This window comes from Herpailurus yagouaroundi, unplaced genomic scaffold (genome assembly GCF_014898765.1).
Source record: "Herpailurus yagouaroundi ecotype Mexico unplaced genomic scaffold, PumYag 162, whole genome shotgun sequence".
NCBI classification, from domain to species: domain Eukaryota; kingdom Metazoa; phylum Chordata; class Mammalia; order Carnivora; family Felidae; genus Herpailurus; species Herpailurus yagouaroundi.
Window position 1 is genome coordinate 5609130 of NW_024412403.1, and position 24822 is coordinate 5633951.

The 24822-nt window shown below is 45.0% G+C and overlaps 1 protein-coding gene across 1 annotated transcript in view; it reads left to right on the plus strand.

Annotated features, from left to right (window-relative positions):
* Positions 1–24822, plus strand: part of DSCAM (DS cell adhesion molecule) — a 665388-nt gene that overhangs the window by 434133 nt on the left and 206433 nt on the right. The window contains exon 11 of the mRNA XM_040484971.1: positions 1036–1209. Coding sequence (XP_040340905.1) covers positions 1036–1209 — 174 coding nt within the window. The remainder of the gene's footprint in view (positions 1–1035; positions 1210–24822) is intronic.

A 24822-nucleotide genomic window follows, 5' to 3' on the forward strand; every position in this document is an offset into this window, starting at 1 on the left:
GCAGGTGGGGTATGGTGACAGTGCAACAGTGTGCATGTTCAGCTCCCACGAAGGATCTGGGGCCATGGAGACCAGCATGGGGCTCACGCTGTGGGCTTTCTCCAGGAAGATGGAATTGGTCCTCACCGCTGGGTCCTCTCCCCAAATCCTCAGACTCAGGTCACACAGTAGGGAAGCTCTACCAGCTTATCAAGGCTTAGATCACACTCTCCCAGTCTCACCCAGGGCCCCCTGCACAGGGATAAGCAACATAGCAGGGTAATCCAAACCGCCGTCTTCCCGGAAACCTCCCTAGACCACCCTTGGTCCTGCTTTTTATTATTTCTAAAAGATATTTTTTTTTTCAGAACAGTTTCATAAGGATCTTCCATATGAGTCATATCACATCTCTGTCCACGGCACATGTCATCGGTGGCATTTTCTCCTTGAACGCCATACTCTGAGGAGAGAGGTGTTTTAATTCTGTGCTGTCTTACTGACACCATCTGACTTATTTATTTAAATGACATTAAGTGATAGTAACATGCTCGTGTGTCTAGACTGCAGCGTGACTGTGCTTAGAAGAGAAACCTGTGATACTTGTATTCTCTTTGTAGACTCACCGCAAGCAAAGTCTTCAAATGCCCTGTCCCTGGAACATTCCTTGTTTACATTCATAGTAATTCCCTGGGAACACAAGGCTTCTATTTAGTCTCAGGAGAGACGTCTACTCCTGTGCTGTTCCACCGTGATGTCTTTGAATAATTTATCAGCTACTTAACACTCATCAAATTTGGCTTTTTGTGTAGAAACGACCTGTAACAGTCTCTTACTCTCTATCTCAGAGTCTGAAGCAGTGTCATTTTAAATAAATGTGCTTCTCTCCAAACAAGAATTTACATGTTGGGGGGGAAAAAGTTCCGCATATCCCACGACTGCCCTCTAGATGTTAAATACCCCTCACTTCTCTGTACTAAGTTGCGTGAACTTGAACTCACTGTCTCCCCTTGTGTGTTTCTGTTGGCATCATTCTTCCTCCTTCTTGTTCTACTCCAGGTGCTGGGGTTCCCCAGTTCCAACCAATTGCCCTGAATGGCCGAATTCAGGTTCTGAGCAACGGGTCCTTGTTGATCAAGCACGTCGTGGAGGAAGACAGCGGCTACTACCTGTGCAAGGTCAGCAACGATGTGGGTGCAGACGTCAGCAAGTCCATGTACCTCACGGTGAAAAGTAAGGAAGAAGAACGCTTTGTTTTACCTAAATAGGTCTTTTTGTGCTTAAATTTGCCATTGTCTCCGCACACATCTGTTTAAAACAAAACAAAATGTTGGTTGGCTACAGCTGAGGTTTGAGGTTTTGCTCCCCCGGGACACGACCGAAGAGGAGGGCAAAAATCCAGCCGGTTGCAATAGCCTGACCGTGTGCCTGGTGTCTGGGGCCACATGCTCGTGTCCCTTGGGTTCCCTTGGCCATGCATACCTAGCAGGTGAGTGGGCCTCTGCCTTTAGTGCCCACATTTCTATTCTGCTGATTTTACTGCGGAAAAGCCTAGCGTATGGTCTTGTATGTGCTCTTTTCAGACGTCTGTTTCCACACATTTTATGATTTGCAAGCTGGCTTGTCCCTAGGTTTCCTTTTAGAGATCCTTATGAAATCAAGCAGCCGGAAACCTCATTACCAAAGACACACAACTACAAGACAGGAACATGTAACACCCTGCCTAGGGTCCATGTTGCTGACCCGTTTTATAGGAGAGGGCAACTTATAATGAGATTGTTTTTCTACTTAGGTAAGTAAACCACCAAAGGAAGCACGTAAAACGGGCCAACTTTTGTAAAGTTGCTGCTTTTTAGCAAATGGTTGGGCGCCTAGTTTACAGCGAATTACTTATGTCTTTGTCCATTTGTGCAATTTTCTGTTAGATAAATTGTGATCTCTTCCAGATAAGGCTTTGATCGGCCTTTCTCTTTTTTATTTTAATTGTGTTCTCGGTAGGCTGGAAAAGACCTCTACCGTATCACTCATTAGAGGGATTGAATTTAAAAGTGAATCTCAGTGGGTCTTATGTATATGTGTGTGAGAGAGAGAGAGATTTAAGCTGACTGCACAAATACTAGTATCCGCCCTATTTCACTCAGAATTTATTCTAGTCAGTCCGTTATTTCCAACGTAACGCTGAAAATATCAAGCTATTTATTTGCTATACTTTTATACCATGAAAAAATTACAGTTTGAAATAGGGTTGCTTTAAAACATGTTTTGTAGATATCCAATACGTAAATTTGATTCTAAATTTTATACTCTGGAGGAACTGATGTGCAAGAATCTGAAGACAAATTGTCATTTCATATAAATCCAAAGCTGAAAGGATCACTTAAAAAATTATAAATTGATGATATTTGAAGGAAACCCAAAAGCTGAAGACCAATGTTGGCCAATATTGATCCATCTTTCCCCAATAAGAGAAGTATATTTTTTAATTTGATTATATTTAATAGAACATGTTTGATTCTAAATTTGGTTATATTTTGCCACTTTGAAATATTTTAAAATTATAAAAATTCCGCAAGTCTATATCTATGCTGTAATAGATACAGGGCCCTGTGAAGGATGTGAATACTTCATCCACGGACTTATGTTTTGGAAGAGGAGATAACAAGGAAGTATATAGAGCTTACTAATATTAATGCAAGATGGAGAGTAATATAATATGTGCCATAGTTGTACCTTTCAGAGGAGGATATAACTTTCATTTTGTGGGGACTAAGGAGCGTTTCATGGAGAAAAAGTCTTTTAAGTGGGTGGAATTTAAAAATACAAAAGCTGGTTTTCCCCAGATTTCCTCTCTACATACCTTTGATGCTCTTAGTGTGGGGCATGGGAGAGGACCACGGAGAGGTCTTTCTGCCCTTAGCGACCTTTCTTTCTTGTGGGTTGATGGAGAATGGGTGTATACAACTGCCATCCAGTGGAATACACTGGAAAAGAGTTCCAAACACAAAGGCGCGCAGACGAGGGCGTGATTGACATTTGTGTGTAGGACCAGCGACTGCACAGTGACAACACGTGGATTTAAGTTCAGTCTTAAACGATGCAGTGGGTATCAACAGGTACAATCCTTGAGGGTGGATAGGGGCGCTTGAGGAAGAGGGAACAGAGAGCAGAGAGAAGAAATTAAAACTCCCAAGGCAGGAGGTAACTCTGTCTGTGTGTTGTACCCTGTACATGGAGGGGGTTAGACAGGGAAACGTTTAAAGTGAGCAAATGTCAAACAGAAATGGTTCTTAGAGGTGGCCAAGTTTAGATTCTCTCAAACCATACAAACTATTAGCAGAGAGATGCTTTTAGGTAACAGTTAATTCTACCAGTTTTTAGCCCTTGGTGGGTTTATAAATGTGTTCAGTTTCAAGTGTCTGGTATATTTAACCCTTTAAAATCATACTATTTGAATTCTGGAAAGTAAAAAGAATAATTTAAGAAAGCTATAGAAGCACAAAGACAGGAGATATACAACAAATAGAGGTGTTACTCAAATGATACCATTGGAAAAAAAAAAAAACAGTAACAACAAACAGGGATAATTTCGCTTGTTCTGTGTGTATTTGTGTGACCAGACTACTTAGTGGATTAAAACAGACTCGTGGAGGCAGCACACAGCAATGCAAATCTGCTGCTTGGTATTATCTATTTTACCATGAAAATAGGGAGGAAGGGGGCGCCTGGGTGGCTCAGTCAGTTGAGCATCAGACTTTGGCTCAGGTCATGATGTCACGGTTTGTGAGTTCGAGCCCCGCGTCAGGCTCTCTGCTGTCAGCACAGAGCCCGCTTAGGAACCCCTGTCCCCCCTCTCTCTGCACTTCCCCTGCTCGCTCTCTCTCTCTCTCTCTTAAAGATAAAAAAATAAACATTAAAAAAAGGAAAGAAAATAGGAAGTTTGAGCACAGAGCACACCCTGGCTGACTTTATGCCCCTATGAATGGTAACATGTTTTATTGTTACTTCTGTAGAGGACGGAAGGGGAGCACTAAGCCGTAGACACACACCCACATGCACATGTGCACTTACAGTGTGTGCACAGCAAACCCAGATGCCTTCCAGGTAGAGGCAAGAAGAGAAAGAACCGTCATTCCATTCTCTTTTATTTTAATCTCTTAACATGGCCCTAAAAATGGCATGCACACACACACACACACACACACACACACACACACACACACTGCATTCCATACAAACACAGAAAAATCATCCCAAATGATCTAAAGCTACCTATTCAAACTGCAGCCGGAGGGGAATGGGAGCATAACAGGGACACTACTGGCCCACCCCCGGGAAAACCATCTCACGGTATCACCAAAAAAAAGGAACAAAGCGTCCTCCCCCTCTCCCCCAAACAGTTGATTCCAACATTTCACACACTAAAGAATTTCTCTGTATTGTTGGAATTGATTCCATAAAAGTGGTAACACGTTTCCTTTGAGGTGGTAACCGCTATTTTGACAACCTTCAATCAGTTCTGTCCCCTAAATGAAGACCGTCTTGGGGAAAAACAAGGAATCCTACCTTCTGGGTCAAAATTAGGCAAGTCCTCAAAGCCTGTGTGCCGTGGACATGGAGGGCTGAAGTGTCATGTAATTAACAGGGAGCCCAGGGTAGGGTGAAGAGCCCCCTCACCCCCGAGGTTGCAGCCCAAACAATCTGGTCCTTCTGGTTCTCCACTTCTCATTAGTGATCTCAAATTGCTTTACTTCTCTGACCCTGTAAAATAAGAAGAATCACACCTTTCCTGGGGAGGGGGGGGGTATGAAAATTAAATGGGGTAATGTATGTGAAGATACACTGTAAATCAGAAAGCACTCTATGCACGGATCTACCACATACACATAGCAGGTGATCCTGCTGGTTAGAGAGAAAAAAATCGTAGATGCTGATGGTGCTGCACACTGGAATACTTCCAGAAAATCATTCTGAACAGGAAAATTAAAAGGTTGTAGGGTAGGAAGAGGAAGAGGAAACATGACTTCCAAGATCCAGGCAGGGGGTACTTTCACTGTCCCTGTGATGCTGACCCATGGGGGTGGTGCCTTTGGAAACTCTTATTCCTGACTCCAGCTGTTTATGAATCATCAGTAAAAAGTTTGGGGATTTCAAACTGGAAAAAAAAATTGTTTGGGTAGAAAGGAAATTTCACGGCTTTAAATAAAAATTTTACGTACTCTCTCATTTTTATAATTCATATTTTTGAAAAGTGGGCTGCAAATATTTCTAAATGTAACAGGACAGAACTTTCTGCCCAATCAAGCAACGTCAGGAAATTAAGGTGGCTTCTTGGACAATAGTCTGGATTCCCAGGATGGCTGGTGCTGGTTTTATACACATTTTAAGGACCTGAACTCTCCCAACAGCGCCGGTTGCCAGGGGCTCACTGGGGACGCGAGAACCGTGCGCTGCCTGAACGAGCCTCTTGTCTGGGAAGTTCTTTCACTCGGGTGCTTTCAAAAACCACTACTGCACTAGCAGAGCAATTTGATGGTGAACCCCCACCCCCACCCCACCACACACACACACACACACACACACACACACACACACACACACCCGCGTGTGCGCGTTTTTGACATCAGACACATGGAGGCTGTGGGCAGAGATGAGGCAACCAAGCTTGGATGGACCGTCAGGGACAGCGACCAGTGGGATAGAAAAATAACCCTTCAAATCCTTCAGGTTTGTTGGTCTTGCTGTTTCTGGAATCACATTATTCATTATTATCCCAGTCATAGCTTAGCTTTTACCAAAACGTGTGCCCGGAATAGGGACCCGAAACATCAAATGTTGTTGGGGACTTCGGCGGAAAAGACAGAGGGACCGGGCTGTCCTTTCCATCAGACTCTACTTTCCAAACTTTCTGTTTGGCCTCTGGTGACAACGCTGCACCCTCGCCCCAGGCCCACGGGGGCGCTGCAGAGCGTCTCCATCCCCAGACCTTGTGCGAGCTGGGAGATCTGGTTGGTTGTGGTAAGACAAGAGCCGCCCCAGACCGCTGGATCTCTCAAGGGGATGAGTCCTTGTCCCGAATGTTTCTCCCAGGTGCCAGAATTATACCCTCCGTCCCCACTTTCCGTCTCGGGCCCGCATGCTCCCTGGAACTGATCTCTGTACGGATCTGAGGCCCCGATGCACAAACGGCTCCTCTTCTGTCACTGCATGCAGGATGAAAGAACATCCCTTACCAAACAGGAGCGGGGTGCTGCCCGGAGAGATGGTTGCTCTCTGGATCCAGTGACACCACTGCCTCTCAGAGCCAACCCGCAGGACGTGGTGGGGCCTTGGTCCCCAAGCCTCCCTCGGGCTCAGCCCAGGCAGGTCCCTGGGTATCATGCACACATCTCTTTTTCCTCCAGGATTCGGGCACATGGGCCTTGCAGCCCATGTACACTCACTGTCAGCTTTGGTCAGTCTGCCGGACCTTGGCCATGATATTTCTGGATAGACCTTGGTGATGTGATAGGATCTCAGGACACTCAAGTCCTGCCTTTGCTGGGGAGGATATGTTGGGGGTGGTGTTCAAGAATCTACCGCCATCTCCGAGAATCCGTATGTACCCCTGGGTAGTCCATTCAACTTCTGTGACTTCCTACCCTCACACTGTGTCCCCACAGATCTTTACCCTACACCTCGTTAGCTAAATAAAAATCCCCTCTAGTCTTTGCGATTGCTCTGTGAGACTCCTAAAAGAAGGAGCAGGGCCCCCAGCTGGCCCTCTGTGAGGCTGTGATGGCCTTAATAATGCCTATAAAATGTTTTCCAGGCCCCTCACAGTCACTTTGACAGGACACCCTTTCCTCTAAAAGCAAAATAAGGTTTGTTTTCAGGCTGCTTTGTTCTTAACAGAGCAAGAGAGGACAGTTTTGAATATATAGAATTACTCAATTATAATTTTTTTGTTTCCTAACGTGCCAAGATAGCTGAGTGGGTCCAATGTTGTTTTCCCTGATATTTTAATTCAGGAGCTTCTAAAAAAAATTTTTTTAACATTTATTCACTTTTGAGAGACAGAGAGAGGCAGAGCATGAGCAGGGGAGGGGGAGAGAGAGTGAGACACAGAATCGTAAGCAGGCTCCAGGCTCCGAGCTGTTTGTCAGCACAGAGCCCGATGTGGGGCTCGAACTCACAAACTGCGAGATCATGACCTGAGCTGAAGTCAGACGCTCAACCGACTGAGTCACCCAGGTGCCCCTTAATTCAGGAGCTTCTAAATCACACTTTGACTCATGGGCCCCTGTAGGCAGATCCCATGAGGTTCTGGGACCCCTTGATATCAGGTGCAAACATGTGTGTTTTTTTGCTGAGGGGAAACACTGTGGCCTTCATGATTCCCTCAAAGGGATGCATGATGCACGAAGATCAAGAACCACTGTTCTGGAAAAATCACACCCTGGATGGCCTTGTGTATTTTCCTTGCAGTGTCTCTCGGCGTATTGGACTGGAAGCAGCGAGGCACACAATGAGAGGTTAGAAGGGGCTGAGGAGGAGTAAGCAGCCCTGAGTCAGGCAGCAGCCTGGGTTCTGTTACCTGGGTTCTCTTACCGCGGCCTTATGCCACATGTGACGTAAATGAATCAAAGCGATGTAACTCTGTGGTTGCCAGTCAGGCTCGAAGCTCACACAGCCTGGGCTCCCTCTCTCCAAGCCTCCGTAGATTAGAGTCACAAAAATACGTCTCTCGTGGGATCCCTATAAGGCTGGCATGACCCATCACTGAAGCACTCAGTAAAAATTCCTGACATGGTTGTTGCAGAGCAATGGCGGCTACTGTTGTGGTTGATGTTAGGGCTGTTATTATAATTATCATCATCATTCCTGAATTACAGCTTATGACTCCCCCCAAACAAGCCACATTAGTGTCTGTTATAGAGTATGAGGTGTCCCTGACTGAAAAACATCCAGGTGACACATTTTCATGACTTTAGAGTCCACCAGCCCCCACTCCAACGTATTCTACATGTATGCACACACTCATATCCCTCACCCTTCCCTTTTCTGGTCCAGCTGTCAAAAATATCTACACTTTTCATGGCAATGCCTGGGTGCAGGAGCAGAGGATGGGAAGGGGCATGGGAAAGTAAGAATGGAAAATGGGGGGGCCACTTGTCAGCCAGTAGACGACGCTCCACGGCTGTAATTGCCAATGGTGGATGGCGGCTCCTTCCAGGGAGAGCGTCTTGTACTCCACATAAACATTCGCATTTCACTTCCTAAATGAGCCTGGACTTCTACCAGCTGAAGATCCTTTGGGGTTAATAAGGAATTTGTAAAATGGGAAGACTAAATCACTGTAATTTGTTGCCAGCTCCAATTTCAGTCTCGTCTCTCAGTGTTAAGTGTTGAATTGTGTGCCCCCAAAATTCATATATTCAAGTCCTGACCCCTAGCATCTTAGAACATGACCTTATTTGGAAATAGCGTCCTTGCAGATGAAATTAGTTAAAATGAGATTTTATTAGAGTAAGGTGGCCTTTAATCTAATATGACTGATGTCCTTATAAAAAGGGAAATTTTGGAACTAGTCATGAGGGCACAGGGTCATGTGAAGACAGAGACAGAGACAGAATAATGCTGCCACCAGCAAAGGGAAGCTGGAAGAGAAAAAGAAGGATATTCCCCTAGAGTCTTCAGAGGGAGAACAATCCTACCAACACTTTGATTTCAGACTTGGGGCCTCCCGAGCTGTGATAGAATACATTTCTGTTGTTTTAGGCCACCCAGTTGGTGGTGCTTTGTTGGGGCAGGCCTGGAACACGAATGCACACAGTGATAACAGAGATCTTCTGTAGAGTCTTGTGTTTGAGAGAAGCGCACTATAACTACATCACCTGCTCCAGCAGGTAAATCCTAATCTGTCTAAACCCATGGATATGAACTCTAGTCTGAAGAAACCACGAGCAGCCTATTCCCTTTGGACATAATTGGTTTAAAGATGGGCATGAGACCCAGTTTGGGCCAACAAAATGTAATAAGAGACCTTCTGGAAAAGATTTCCTTATTCTTAATAGGCAACTGTGCCAGAGATGCTCATCTCTTTTGATTCTTGGCCCCGCCTGGAGGTGACACCTTGATCCGTGGCAGCCATTTTGGTATTGTTCCCAGGATACAACCAATACCTAGAAGAAGGTAGCATTAAGAAAAGAGGAAAAGTGGAGTTTTGCCCCTACTGTACTGCATCTTGAATCCTCTGAACTCATAGTTGTAGAAGACTAATTACTTGGTTGCCTTTATGTCTAAACCAATGTGGGTCAAGGCCTTCTTGTTTGCAACTGGAGACATCCCAGCACAATAGGTAAGGAGACAGCATCCTCAGAAATTCCTGGGACTTGATTCAGCCATGCTTCTCTCCTCAACAGTCGGGCTGAAATAAACACCTCAAGGGACTGGGGAGTTTTATTTGAGTTGAGGAACTATTATAGGGACTCATAAAGCCTGATGCTTTGGGTTGGGGTAGAACAGGTCTGAGGGAAGAATGGCATTGGAGGGTCAAGGACAGCATGCAGGTCTGGGGAACATCTGGTGTCCCCGGAGCAGGGAGGCCAGTGCCTGGTGGAGGGAGACTGAGAAAAACAAACAGGATTTTTAAAAATGTTTCTCAGGATGGTACTCTTCCGAGGCGAGGTGAGTGTATTTTTCTCTTTTATTTAGTTGCTTCCTCTTCCTCCTCCTTTTGTTTAGAGGCTCCCTTCTACCCAGCAGCTGAGAAGTTATGTGTTGCCTCTTTGGGGTAATCTCAGCTCTTTCGGGGTTTCTTGGTTAAGATCCTTCTTCCCCCACGGCCTTCTGTGGGTGTTGGCATCAGTCTTCTGAGTCCTCAGTTAGCTGTCACCCTCCACGCTGGCACCCACTGAGATGCCTTTATTCCCATCTGGCCCTGGGCCATGGGGTCGCTGCCTAGCTGCCCCCTTAGGTCCTCTGGCTGCCCCTTGTCCTTTCTGCCCACTCGTCTGGTCGGCAGTATTCACTGGGCTCCTGCTAGCCTCCAGGACTGTTCTAGACACTGCACATTGGATGAACAAGACACAACTAGTTTACATCTCCATGGAGAGAATGACATGTGCATCGGTATTTAGCATAAAGCCTGGCAGAGAACAGAATGAAGGAAATGGGTTGTGTGTGTGCTTGGAGAGAACACTCCAGATGATGGAGTAGCGAGTGCAAAGGCTCGAGGTAGAAATTGGTTATGTTTGCAGGGCAGCAAGGAGACCATGTGCTTGGAGTACAAGGTGCATGGCGGGGCCAAGAGACCTGGGCAGGGGCTGGACCCACAGTCAAACTTTGAACTTTATTTCAATGATGATGAGACACCATTGGAGGATTTTGAGCGGAGGAAAAGTATCATGACAATAATATTCTCATTCTGACACCCACACTCAAAATTCTGTATTACATCTGACTTATGGGAGGAGCGCAGAGAGGCAGGAGAGCCAGCCAGAAGAGCAGGTGGAAGTCTTGTGACAGTCCCAGGAGACTGGGGTTTGCGTCTGTCTCTGGGTCTCAGGGATTCTGCTTCCCATGGCCTGTGGTTAGAAAGGCCACCTTTTAGAAACCCAGAGAGATCCCTCCGGCCCCCATGCTGAGCTGGTGGAGCCCAGAGCTCCTTGATGGGACCGTCCCCAGTGGCCAGCTCCTTCAGCTCCACCACCACCCATTTTCCTAGTGTGCTAATCTCTGCAACCCTTCTAGCACTGTGGCTTTAATTTCTGGCTTGCTATGCTGATAAGAAGAGGCAGTTCTCCCGGCGTCCACTTGGCCTTTCCTATCATAATAGCCCTCACTCAGCAGTTTGAGAACCATGTGGGCCTTCTGCCCGTTACCAAGTGACACATTCTGGAACGGGGGAAATAACCACAGGATGGGTTTGAAGATTCATTGGGTCCACTGGAAACCAGACCTATGCCAGAATGTATTGCCCCCTGACCTATAGAAGCCCCTGACTGGGGGACCAGGGTAGTGTTTTGGTTCTCCAAGAATTAGAGTCAGGTCAGGGCTACCACCCCCATACTTGATGGGTCAGTTTTCTCTGGCCGCTTTTAAGATTTTCTTTCTCTTGGGATTTCAGAGTTTGACCGTAATGTACCTATATGTCGTCTCCTTTGTACTTATGTTGGTTTGGATGGAGGAGCTGGTAGGATCTTTAAACCTGAGAAGTTTTCAACCATTAGTTCTTCACATGATTTTATGTCATCGTTTTATTCTCTCTTAGGTCTCATTCTAGGACACATATGCTAGTCCATTGGATACGGCCCCAGGACTAAGGTTTCTGATACTTCTGACATATTTTTCTTCAGTCTTTTCCCTCTGTCATCAAATTGCCTATTTTTAAATCTATTTTTATCATTACTGACACTTTCTCCAGCTGTCTCCAGTGTGCATTAAGCTCATGCACTGAAGTTTTCATTTTAGTTAGTGTACTCTTCAGTTCAAGGATTTTATTTGGTTCCTTTTTTATATTCTCTATTTTTTTGCCAATTTCCAATCTGTCTACTCATTATGCACATGTATTAAGTTACAGCATCAGCCATATTTACAACAGCTGCTCCAATCCTTGTTTGCTATTTGCAACATCTGAGTGCTTTTATGGTCAGTTTCTATTGATGGCTTCTGTTTCATAGAGAACACATTTTACCTGTTATTTTACATGTCTGGAAGTTTTTAAAAATCATGTACTTGATAAGTGATACATTGAAGAGACTCTGGATTCTGTTATGTTCCTCCAAAGACTGACTTTTGTCCTAGCTGGCTTTCAGCTAGCTGGAGTTAAACTCCAAGGTCTCTCTCTCCCTTGCAGTGGGCAGCAGCTGAAACCTTGATCAGCCTCTAGTTGATGCTTTTCCCCTGAGCCCACTGTGAGCTTCTGCACTCTTCAGTAGTCATCCACGATTTGGGCTCATGTGAAAATGGTGGGGCTTACACTCTCTGTGACTCCCTTCTCTCTAGGGTGTCCCCCTAATGTTCTCACTGCTCCTCCAGACCTTAAGTGTGCCCTCTGATAGATGGAGTAATTGGCCTCTACAGCTAATTCATACTCCAATCTAGAGAAGTGTCCAGTAAATTCACAGATCTCACTCACTGAGGTTTATCCTTTAAGGGAAGATACTATTTTAGCTCAGCTAATTCAGTTTCTGCTTGCTTTCAGTGCCTGAATACCTCTCTCTGTCTCCCTTCTTCCCTCCCTCTCTCCCTCTCTGTCTATACACACACACACACATATATACAAATACATGCATATATACATACATACCCAGAATACAAAATCTAGGTGTTATAGTTATAGGAGGAAAGGTTAGTCTATCCGAACTCTGCCAGTACTGCAAGTCTGAAACATTTAATTTTATTTTACAGTGTTTTGATATATAGTTTAAATTTGTTTATGTAGCTAAATATAACAACTTTCCAATGTTCCCACCCCCCATTTTGTACCCTGACTAAAGAGTTATTATCAACCCAAGGGATATTAATAGTCTATATTAAATATATAATATATAAATTTCTTTAATTTCTATAAACATACAGATTTCTATACTTGCCATTAACTTTGTACTACTTAAGAAAGACATTGTGATGTAGATTGTAAGAGTGAATATATTTTCTGCAAATGGTTAGTCAGTTGTCCTAACGTTATTTGCTGAACATCTTGTCCTGTCCTTACTTTTTGAAATAGAAATTTCATTTTAGGAAAAGATATTTAAGAAAATGGCGTCTCAAGTCAAACTTTCCAGCCAACAGCATACATGACATAAGGAAAAATGCATAACTTGGACTTCATAGAAATTAAAACATTGCATGCATCAAGAAAATGAAAAGACAGTTGAAGAATGGGGGGAAATATGTGTAAATCCTATATCTGATAGGGTACTTGTGCCTAGAACACTTATAAGTCAACAATAAAAACACAGCTAAACCAATTAAAAAGTAGATAAAGGATTTGAAAAGACATTTATCTAAAGACGGTATACAAGTGGCCAATAAGTACATAAAAAGGTGTTCGATATCATAGTTCAGTTAGGGAAATGCAAATTAAAACCCCAATCACATATCACTTCATACCCGTTAGGTTGGCTTAAAAGAAAAAAAAAGCAAAGTCCATCATCAAGGACATGGAGAAATTGAAACATCATGTATTGTTGGTGAGACTGTGAAATGATGCAGCCACTTTGCACAATGGTTTAGCAGTTCCTCTAAAATTTAAACATGGAGTTACATATGACCCAGTAATTCCGCTCCTAATCATATACCCAAGATAAATGAAGACATATGTATACACAGAAACTTGTACATGAATGCACCTATTCATGATAGCTAAAATGTGGAAACAATCCAAATGTCCATCAACTGGCAAATGGATACTCCAAATGCAGTATGTCCTGACAGAGTACCATTCAGCTACACAAACGAAGTAGGAATACATTCTACAACATGGATGTACCTTGAAGACATTCTGCTAAGTTAAAGGAGCCAGACACAAATAAATTACCATGTATCATGTGGTCTCTTTTATATGAAATATCCAGAACAGGCAAATCCACAAAGACAGAAAGTAGATTAGTGGTGACCGAGGGCTGGGAATGTGGAGCAGAGGCGAGGGAGTGAAAATGGGTAGAAGGTTTCCTTTGGGGGTGATAAAAATGTTCTAGAATGTTCTAGAATTAGTGGTGAATTTTGCAGAACCCTGTATATATACTAAAAATCACTGAACTGTACAAACTATACACTTTAAAAAATGAATTTCAGGGCACCTGGGTAGCTCAGTCAGTTAAGCATTGACTCTTTATTTTGGCTTAGATCATGATCTCACAGTTCTGTGATCAAGCTCCGCATCAGGCTCTGTTCTGATAGCTGATAGCATGAAGCCTGCTTAGGATTTTGTCTTTCCCTCTTTCTCTGCCCCTCCCCTGCTCACTCACTCTCTCTGTCTCTCTGTCTCTCTCTCTCTCTTTCGGAAATAAATAAACATTAAAACAAACGTGAACTTCATGGTATGTGATTTATACCTCAATAAAGGTATCAGTTTTTATTTTTTATTTTTTATTAAAAAATTTTTTTTAATATTTATTTATTTTTGAGACAGAGAGAGACAGAGCATGAATGGGGGAGGGTCAGAGAGAGAGGGAGACACAGAATCTGAAGTAGGCTCCAGGCTCTGAGCTGTCAGCACAGAGCCCAACACGGGGCTCCACCTCACGGACTGTGAGATCATGACCTGAGCCGAAGTCGGACGCTTAACCGACCAAGCCACCCATGTGCCCCAAGGTATCAGTTTTTTAAAAATCCCAAAATACCTAGCAACTTGTAATGAGCCTATGTAATAGTTGTTAAGAGTCTGGGTTTTGAAATCAGACAGTCTGGTTTCAAATCGCATTTCTACTACTTTTGTTTAAGTTTATTTATTTATTTTGAGAGAGAGAAAGAGTGGGGGGTGCAGAGAGAGGGAGAGAGAGAGAATCCCAAGCAGACTCCACGCTGTCGGTGCAGAGCCCAACACCAGGATCAAACTCACGAACTACGAGATCATGACCTGAGCCAAAATCAAGAGCCGATGCTTAACCCACTGAGCCACCCAAGTGCCCCTTAGTTCCACTACGTCTTACTTATGTAGACTTGGGCAAGTTCCCCAACCTTTCCAAGCCCCATCTTCCTTATCTATAATGGAGATAATTGTGTACACTGCCTAGAGCTGTGGGCATTAACTGATAGAATATTCTGGCAGTAGAGTGTCTACAAAAGTGTGAGATAGCCTCTTAATTAGTGCAAGCTGTTGAGCTTATAGCCTACATGCTCATGGATACATGGAACTTTTAAGGCCCACACCCACATTGTGTGGTTAAATAATCGAATCTTTGTAATATGATAAAGGTATGATGGCATAAGTGTGGCCTCTCTCTGACCCCTCCACTTCCAGCCCTTCCCTCCACAGTTACTTGGAATTATCTTTGTTCTGCTCTCGTGTTTATCCTTCCAAATAAACTTTGGTCTCTTCCAGAAGCAATTATTGGGGTTGGGTGGAGATTAAACTTTAATTTATAGAACAGATTGGGGTGGAGAACCCGCAACTCTACAATATGGAGTCCTCACAAGAAGAAACATAACCCTTCCTTCCAGGCTCTGCAGTTAGTTGTAAGCCTCTCACTAGAGATGCACATTTTTTCCCACTTGAGACGCAGACGTATTTCATTGTTTTTTCCCACAGAAATCTGAAGTCCATATGCTATTTTAAATACATATTTTGCCTTCCCCTTTTATTTTTACAAAGCCCACATTCCTAATAATTTTGTATTATTATGGGACTCCATGTGTGAATGTTTCTGCAGCATTAACAGTTTCAGGGTGAGACGGTGAGTGCATGTAGATCAGTTTTGACAGCCGTTGCTTAGGTCTTTCATTAATTTAACAACCATTTGCTGAGTTGCGTGCCAGGGTGTCAGGGTGTCAGGCAAGCATCTGAGCTGGATTCCCACACTTATGCACTCCCGCCTCCTTTCTGCCAATGCCCTTCAGCCGGAGCCTACCAGCCACACTGGTAGTGTAACGTGTTGGGTTTATGGTTGACTCGAGGGAGAACGGACACCACGGGGTGCTGGTGGGAGGCTGTCTCCATAAGAAGGTGTCGGAAAGGATGTATTATATACTTGGGCCTGTGTTAGGTGATTTGTGCAAAGGGTCAAGGACGCAATGTTTGGCTCTAGATTGGATACTATTGGGAGTGGGGGCAATTCTATGATCCGGTGTCTTAATGAATCCTAAGGGAGGAAGGACAGAGCCAGGCCAACGCTTAGTAAACGTGTGGCAGCCACTCATTAGTCAAGATGGTGGATATTTAGCCATGTAGTGGTTTATTTGGACAACAGTCATGCTGTTGTCTGTGTTCAGACATGATGGAGAGGGCTTGTTTTTTCTCGATCCATCTCAGCCAGAGTGGTCTGGTCTGATGTCGGTGTTTTGTGAAACTGTCAAGGAGAGAATACCAAGGCCCACCTGGGAGTTCCCAGCCAGCTCCTGGACATCAGGGGCTACTTTCCTCTTCCTCCTTTCTCTTAATCACTGCTGTCACCTCACTGGTTTTAATGTAATTCATCTTGAAAAGGATGCAGAAGACAAGGGACAGTTTTGTTTAGGCACGACTAAAGAAAAGCAGCTACAGATAAATGTCCTCAAGGGCTACGGACCAGTTTCTTTTTGGCAAGCTCAGCTGTACAAGCTCAGGAGTCATCCAGTCTTCCATGGGCCTCTTGAACAGGTGCATGGAAATAAGCTTACAGAAAGGTGAGGCTTGGAGATTCCCCTCTGATAATTTATTGTATGTAGAGGATGCTCCCTTTTCTCTTGGGGACACCAGGTTTGGCCCTCTGCAGGGACAATCTGAACTACTCATGTTAGGGTACATCCAAAGGCAACATCCCCAGAGAGGAGTTGCTGATGAACGTTCGTAATGCAATGGTAGGTCATGGCAGGATGCCCATGGCCACCAGGGCAGTGACTAGCATCTGCTTTCTGCAGTTCCAGCTGTGGCTGCAGCAGAAACAGAGACGAGTTGACAGTGGGCCTTTGAATATACTGTTTCCCCCCCTATGCATTTAAATCCCCATGCCCTCAGCCAGTTGATTCTAGCACCTCAAGCTAGGTATCCACATGTGTGCATTTAGCCGTTGACTTTAAGGCCCATCGTGGAGGAGTACAGCCCATATACACATAGGCCGAAAAGAACCTCTTCATTGGAAGAGGTCACTTGAGTTTTAGCACATTCTGGGCCCCAGAGCGTGACTGTAATGGTCAGTGTTTTATATTATACATCAAAGGACTGTACATGATTTTATAAGCATGGGAGAAGCATTGGTGGAGAATGGCTGTCTCAATACTCTTGTCCTCTGTAAAGAGAACTTTAAGATGAATGGTATTCATCTGATTCGGATTTTAGTCTTCTCTCTAAGGAAATGGGGAGAACCCATAACTTGGGGCCCAGAGGCACCACTTCCTGCTGATGTGACCGGTTTCTCAATGCTGGGAGGTCCTGTGGGATCTGGTCCATACTCAGTACTCATCTTGTTCCCTGCCTCATTACTTAGCTTCTGTATTTGCTCAGAGCGGAGTCTTAACTGAGTAGGGAAGAAGTTGTGTGAGTTCCAGGAAGAAGGCACAGCCAGTGCAAATGCCCTGAGGCAGTAGACAACTTGATGTGTCCCCTCAGTGGTGCTGCTGGTAGAAATAACAGAATTCAGGGCACCTATGTGGCTCAGTGGGTTAAGCATCTGACTCTTGATTTCAGAGCAGGTCATGATCTCACAGTTCACAAGTTTGAGCCCGTATCCAGCTCTGCACTGACAGCACAGAGCCTGTTGAGGATTCTCTCTCCCTGTCTCTCTGCCCCTCCCGTGCTCATGTTCTCCTTCTGTCTCTCTCTGGGAAAATGAATAATAAAATAAATAAACATTTCTTAAAAAAGGATAATTTAAAAAAAAAGAAAGAAAGAAAGAACAGAGTTCAAGAAGAGGGGACAAAGTCTTTACGGGGCAGCAGGGAGATGGTGTTGCAGTCTGGGTGAGCAGCACAACCTCTTTTGTTTCTTCTCCTAGTGGGTACATCTGTATGTGTCACCTTGTCCTTTAAAAAAATGAAAGCATGGGGGTGCCTGGGTGGTTCAGTCCGTTAAGCGTCTGACTCTTGATCTCAGCTCAGGTCATTATCTTACAGTTCTTGAGATTGAGCCCCGCGTTGGGTTCTGCACTGACAGCATGGAGTCTGCTTGGGATTCTCTCTCTCCCTCTTTCCCTCCCTCCCCCATGTGCATGCGCTTTCTCTCTCTTTCTCTTGAAATAAATAAACGCACTTAGGAAAAATGAAGGCACACAGTGTTTGTCGGTTTGATTTGCCTTTTTCAGTTAATAGAATAGCCTAGTTGTCTCTCTGGATAAATACACATACCTTCTGCTCATTTCTTTCTTTTTTTTTAAATATAATTTATTGTCAACCTGGTTTCCATACAACCCCCAGTGCTCATCCCAACAAGTGCCCTCCTCCACGCCCATCACCCACTCTCCCCTCTCCCCCACCCCCCATCAACCCTCAGTTTGTTCTCAGTCCTTAAGAGCCTCCTTCCAATGGCAACTCATGGGGCACCAGGTGCCTTCGCATCACTTTGGAACCCATTTCTTACTGGACATATAGCATGGAAACAACTTCATGGGTTATTTCCTTCGAGAATAACCTACTCTGAGCCTTAAGTCGTAGATTCTCGCCCCTACTTGCAGGAGGAAGTGTGCAGGATGGAAGGGGGAGGAGAGCTGAGGCCAGATCGTAAAAGACCCTGAGGAGGGAGTTTCAGACTGTATATTTTTGGGTTTTCATTCCTTCTGTACATTTTGTATACTGTTGAGTACTACTACTAAAGAATGGTATCTTTCCCCAGAGATGCAACACAAATGCCCCACCTTCTGTGGCTCCTTTATAGATTTGATACAAAATGGGCCCTTACTGGCAAGTGGAAACAGAGTCGAGGCAGGAAGTGCCTCACAATTCTGAGTCCACAGCCATTCGTCCTGGATGGGAGAGAGGAGAGAAAAGCAGTTTTACGTAAAGCCTTCAATAGGCACCAAGGGGAGGGCACATCCCTCTGTGAAGAGAATGAGGAGAAAGGGGCCTCCTCTGACCTTAAGTTGCGTTAGTAAGGACAAAATACCCTGCTTGTTGTCACTGTTATCACACACCGCACTGCCAGCTCTGTCACCTTGGCTGTGTGCTGAAGGCAGGAGAAGGGCATGGGAATGTGCGTGACCATTAAGACAATTGTTGTTTCCTGTGTGGTCTCCAGGATGAGTTGCTGACACTTCCTGTGAACGTCACTTTGTCATGTGCCGCTGGGAAGTCATTTCTGCAGCTGTAAAAACTGGGAGCAAAATAATGACCCCACAGGTTGTGTTACCGTGTTGGTATTATCTAAGTGAGCCCCTTCTGTTCATGCAGTTCTGTCCACTCAGGACAGGCAGGGGCCAGGCACTGAATTTGGCATTTGTGTGTGTTTGTGTGTGTGTGTGTGTGCATATAACATATATACATACACACATACATATATATGTACGTGTGTGTGTGTGTGTGTGTATGACATATATATGGGGGGAGAAATACACACATACAACAATTATCTTTGTTTTCTTCTCTCTCTTATGCCTTTATCATAGGACATAAGAGGTATTCAGTTTATATCATAGTGTTTCATTTACAGGACAGCAAAGAGAAGAATGAACATCCTCCAGGGACTTTGCATCCTCTTTTCAGGGAGGGATTAGTGTTTTTGGTCTTCCACAGGATAGTTGCATCATGTTAGGTGGAAATATGACCTTACTATCACTTTTATTCAGAGGTGAAGTGTGGTTTAAGGAAATATGGGTGGCTGCCGTTGACAAGCAGTGGACTTTGAAGATTAATGTTACATGTCAACTTGGCTGGGCCATGGTGCCCCAATGTGTGGTCAAATGCCAGTCTAGATGTGGCTGTGAAGGTATTTTGTAGACATGACTGACACTTGAATCAGTGGTCTTTGAGTAGAGCAGATTCCCCTCCATAATGTGGGTGGGCCTTACCCAATCAGTTGAAAACCTTTAGAGGAAAAGACGGCGTTCCCTGTAGGAAGAAGGGATTCTGCCTCCAGGCTGCCTTCAGACTTGAGCTACAACATCAACTGTCCTCTGGGCCTCCAGCCTGCCCTGCAAATTCTGGACTGTTGTGTGAGCCTGCTCCTAACATCATCTGTCTATCCATGTATCCGTCCCATCGGTTGTTTCTCCGCAGGACCCTGACTGATACAGACCCGGGAGCAGGAGGGTTGGCTGCTCAGGAAGGATGGCATTTCCACACACGTGGCTTGCCGTGCTCACAACATAAACATCTCCTCCACAGAACCATATGCTCTAACGTGCCATGGGGATTCCACCTTGTTTACTAAGAGTTGGAACTGAGAATGTTCTCTCTCTAAATACTCAGGGTCTGCCGCTGCCTTTTAATTTGGGAATACCCAGTTTTAAAAACTCAAGTCGGAAATATCCAGTGGATACCTACTGTCTTTGTTCTCTCTCGCTGCCATGACAAATTGCCAAAAACTTAGCAACTTAAAAAAAAAATACCCATTTATTCTCTCAGGGTTTGCAGGTTTAGAAACCTGGTGGGCTTGGCTGGCTTCTCTGCTTTGTCTCTCGCAGAGCCAGAGTCAAGGTGTGGAGGCTGCATTGCTTTCTGGAGGCTCTAAGGCAGAAACTGCTTCCCCACTCATTCAGGGTCTTGGCAGACTTCCCCTCCAAGTGGCTGTAGACCAGGGGGTCCTTGTTTCTGTGCTGGCTGTTGCTTGGGGTCAACCTTAGCCCCTAGAAGCCTCTTTTTGTTCCTTACATATAACCACTTGATCTCAAAACCGGCAAGTACAGGTTGAGTGCTTTTATACTTCAAAACTCTCCTCCTGCCCCATTTCTCCTGCCTCTTCTACAGCTGAATCTAATTAACTGATGCTTATCCTTTCCTCTTCCACTTTTTCTTAATGTTTATTTATTTTGGGGAGAGAGAGGGAGAGAGGGAGCACACACGAGCGGGAAAGGGGCAGAGAGAGAGGGGGACAGAGGATCCAAAGGGACCTTTGCACAGACAGCAGAGAGCCCGATGTGGGGCTTGCACTCAAGAACCGTGAGATCATGACCTGAGCCAAAGTCAGACACTCAACCAGTTAAGCCACCCGGGTGCCCATCCTCTTCCACTTTTAAGGGCCAGGGCCTACGTGACTATGCTGGGACCACCCACATAATTCAGAATTCTTCCTATTTTAAGATCATCTGATTAGCAATCTTAATTACACCTGCAAAGTCACTTTTTCCCTGAAAGGTAACATATTCATGCCCCAGAGACTAGGGTGTGCACCTTTCTGGGGCACTATTATTCTGCCTATTGTACCTGCTGTGAATTAGGGCAATGAATGTCCCTGCCCTCACAGCCCTGACCAGCGCATTGGAGAAAAGAGCCATATGCTAATGACAGATCTGTCCTCACACCACACTAGACCAAAATGGTGAGGCTCAGAGTAGAACCTAAATCGCACAGCAGTAATGGAGCAAAGCGGTCTGAGTTCACTGCTACCTGACCCATAAACCCAGCACACTGCAACACATGACAGCAGGTGCTCAGTGGTTGAATGCAATGGAGGCATAGAAGGGAATATGGACCCAGAAAGCTAAATCTATTGGAATTATCTCTTCAATGTGATTTAACATCTTTTATTGACGTGTCCATTCCTTAATTCTATGTTGAAAATGCACTCCGTGCTGCATTCTGTGCAGGGCCCTACAGGTATGACGGTGAATAAACCAGATGAACACATGTGTAGTTAACCACGAGGCTAGTGGCGTGAGAGAAATGCACTAAATGTTCTGGCATCACTTAGCAAATGTCACACGCGAGATACGCGAGGAGACTCCGAGGAAGCTGGATTTTAAATGGAAAGCCAAAAACCAGAGACAGTGTGTCCTAGGCTGCCTTCCAGAGGAGACAGACTCCAAGGTGGGGATTTGGGGGCAGGAAGCCGGTTGGGGACTGCTTGGGATCGGCACCTATTAGCACCCACGTAGGAGAGAGTCCAGGAGGTAGCAGGGGCAGAGGGAGATACTGGGGTGTGGGTGCAAGCAGGGCGTCGGCTGATGCTACAGAGGGCTCGGAAGCTGAGCTGGTCCTCCAGAGTTGTCTAGAGCTGGGGCTGGAGGCCTGGGTTTCACGCCAGTTACCTTAATCCTTGTGTTAATTTGCAGTGTGCCTCAGATTCCTTGGGGGTAGATATGATATATGCCCTCAGTGATTAGAAAAGCTCACAATTGCAATAATCAAATGCAATTAATACTGCCAGCTGTACATATTATAATCACGAGCATGCTGGAAAGTCTGGTCTTGATGGGGGGATGTAGAGGTATAACGAGTCAGTTTTCATTTTCTCCCATCATGATGGTCTTCAACTGGGTTCTGTTGAAGCTACTGTAACAACTTCTTGGACACGTCTCAGAGCTTTCTACTTACTCCTTCGTGTAGTAGGAGTCAGACTTAAGCTGTGACATTCCACACTCCCCCTGGCTAGAGGTTCTGGTGTTTTATTCTGGGGGTTATAGGAGGAGATAGTGAGAGTCAAAGGAGCCCTTATTATCTTAGCTATGGATATTTCTCTAATACTTGATGACTGTCAAAGCCTGTAGCCTACATTGTAACGCCATTCTCTGACACCAACGGGGTGTCCTACGATTCAATTCAATTCTGTCGCTAACTACCTACAGTTAGTGTCTGATCCCAGAAATGAAAGGACTCAGTACCTCAGAACTGTTCTAACTTCTGACATTAAGTGGAGTCTCCAGGCCACCTACTTCTGTATGGCCAGCTACAAATTAGGGGTTTCCCAAGACCCTATCAGTTTAAGAGTTCTCTGGAATGACTCAAAGAACTCATGAAAGCACTATGCCTAAAAATTGTTGTTTTATTGAAAAGGATATGAATGAACAGCCAGGTGAATGGGTACATAGGCGAGATCTGGAGTCATCCTGGGTGCAGGAGTGTCTGTCTCTGTAAGAGTTGAAGCAGGTTGCCGTCCCAGTACATTGATGTGTTCAAAACCAGCAAGTTCTCCAGGTCTTAGTATTCAGAGTTTTTATAAAAGTTTCACTGCTGAGGTATGATTGATTACATCATGATGGGACTCAATTTCTAGCTCCCTACCTTCCACCAAGGTCAGGGGTGAGACTTATGATTTCCAACCTTTAATCACATGCTTTGGCCTTCTGACATGGCCAGCCCCTACTTCACGCTACCTGAGAGCCCACCATGGATCACCTCATTAGCATAAACTCAGGTATGGCAGAAAGGGGTAGAAAGTAGTAATTGGGGAGTCTGAATTTCATTCTCCCACTGTTTTGGCGCTCCCAACATCTATGGGTTCCTCTTATAGCCTCCTTCGCTTGGATTTGGGGGGGGGGGGCAAGTGATTCAAGCCATAGCACTCTCTCATGTCTCGGTACAATTGCCTCTTCCATCTCTGTGCCCCCCAATTTTGTTTTCTGCACTAGGAAAGAATGGGTACTGGATTAATGGTTGTAAGTAGCAAGGTTTAGTAAGTCCTAAGTGGAAATCTGGTCCTGGTATTCTTTAGGAAATTTAAGGACAGGGCACTTTGATTCTTAACCTTGAGTCATAGAAACCAAATCTGAGGCCATAGCAACATGCCTTCTTAGCACCCACTTATATCTTCTAGCTGGTCCCTTTAAGTAAAATACTTTCTTTTTTTCTGATTGTAATAAGTACACTTGTTCCCAGATCTTTTAAAAATGGAATAATAAGTAAAAAGGTAGAAAAATCTTCCCTGATCTCAACATTCACATGGGGTGTTTTAAAGGAGACCTCATAGAAGTATTTTTCTTTTTCCTGCCCAAGAAAAGTATATCTGAAAAGTATGAAAGAGGCAAAAGAGTCAAACAATAGCATCTCATTTGTTGATGACAAAACAGATATGGGTTTTGCTCATATCTCTGGGCAAAGAACTTCCTAACTTGAGCCGAGAATTCAACAGACTTACCCAGGCAATCCTGTGCATCACTGGGCTCCTGACAGCTTTTGTGCCTTACCAAGGCATGGACCTGTCATGCATGCCTCACTGCGCGAAGGTGGACATTCGTTTCTGTCGCTTTGTAACCAATTATCCCAGACTTAGTGTCTTGGAACAGCACACATCTATCATCTCCCAATGTCCATGGGTCATGAGGCCAGGCATCACTTACCTAAGCCTTCTTCAGTGTCTCTGAAGGCTGCAATCAAGGCGTGAGCTGAGGTCTCATCTAAAGGCTCATCTAGGGAAGGCCTTGCTTCCAAGTTCATGTAGTTGGTGTCAGGATTCATTCCTCCAAAGCTGTTGGACTGAAGACCTTACCTCCTTTGTGGCTATTGGTCAGAAGCTGCCCTACATTCTTTGCAGTGGGGATATCTCCACCACGGTTGATTGCTTTACCAAAACACGCAAGGTGAGGAGGCAATAGACAGTCACAAGATGGAAGTTAGAATCTCATGGGGCCTGTGCACAGGAGCAACGTCCCATGAAATTTGCCACGTCTGTTGGTTACACTCACAGGTACTGCCCACACTCAAGATGGAGGGCTTCCATGGGGCATGAGTACCAGGGCCAGAATCATCGGGGGCCATCACAGAATCTTCCCACCACGGGTGCATGTTTCTTAGGGCTGCCAGCTCCCAAGAAAAGGCAGAGGAGAGGACAACTTACTTTTTAAAAAATTTTTTTCATGTTTATTTATTTATTTTGAGAGAAAGGGAAAGAAAAAACACACATGCGTGTGCACAAGCTGGGGAAGAGCAGAGAGAGAGGGACAGAGAGAATCCCAAGCAGGCTTTGCCCTGTCGGTACAGAGCCTGACGCAGAGCATGGTCTTGTGAACCGTGAGATCATGACCTGAGCCGAGATCAAGAGTTGGACACTTAACCAACTGAGCCACCCAGACACCTCAGAACAACTTACTCTTTTTTTTAATGTTTTATTATTTATTTTTGAGAGAGAGACAGAGACAGAGTGCAAGCAGGGGAGGGGCAGAGAGAGAGAGAGAATCCAAAGCAGGATCCAGGCTCCGGGGCTCTAACCCATGAACCGCAAGATCATGACCTGAGCCGAAGTTGGCCGCTTAACCGACTGAGCCACCCAGGCACCCCTGGGACAGCTTACTCTTGGAACACCTGCCCAGTTCTACCTACATCCTGTCAATATTTTTCTGCCATTCAGTATTCTTCTACTAT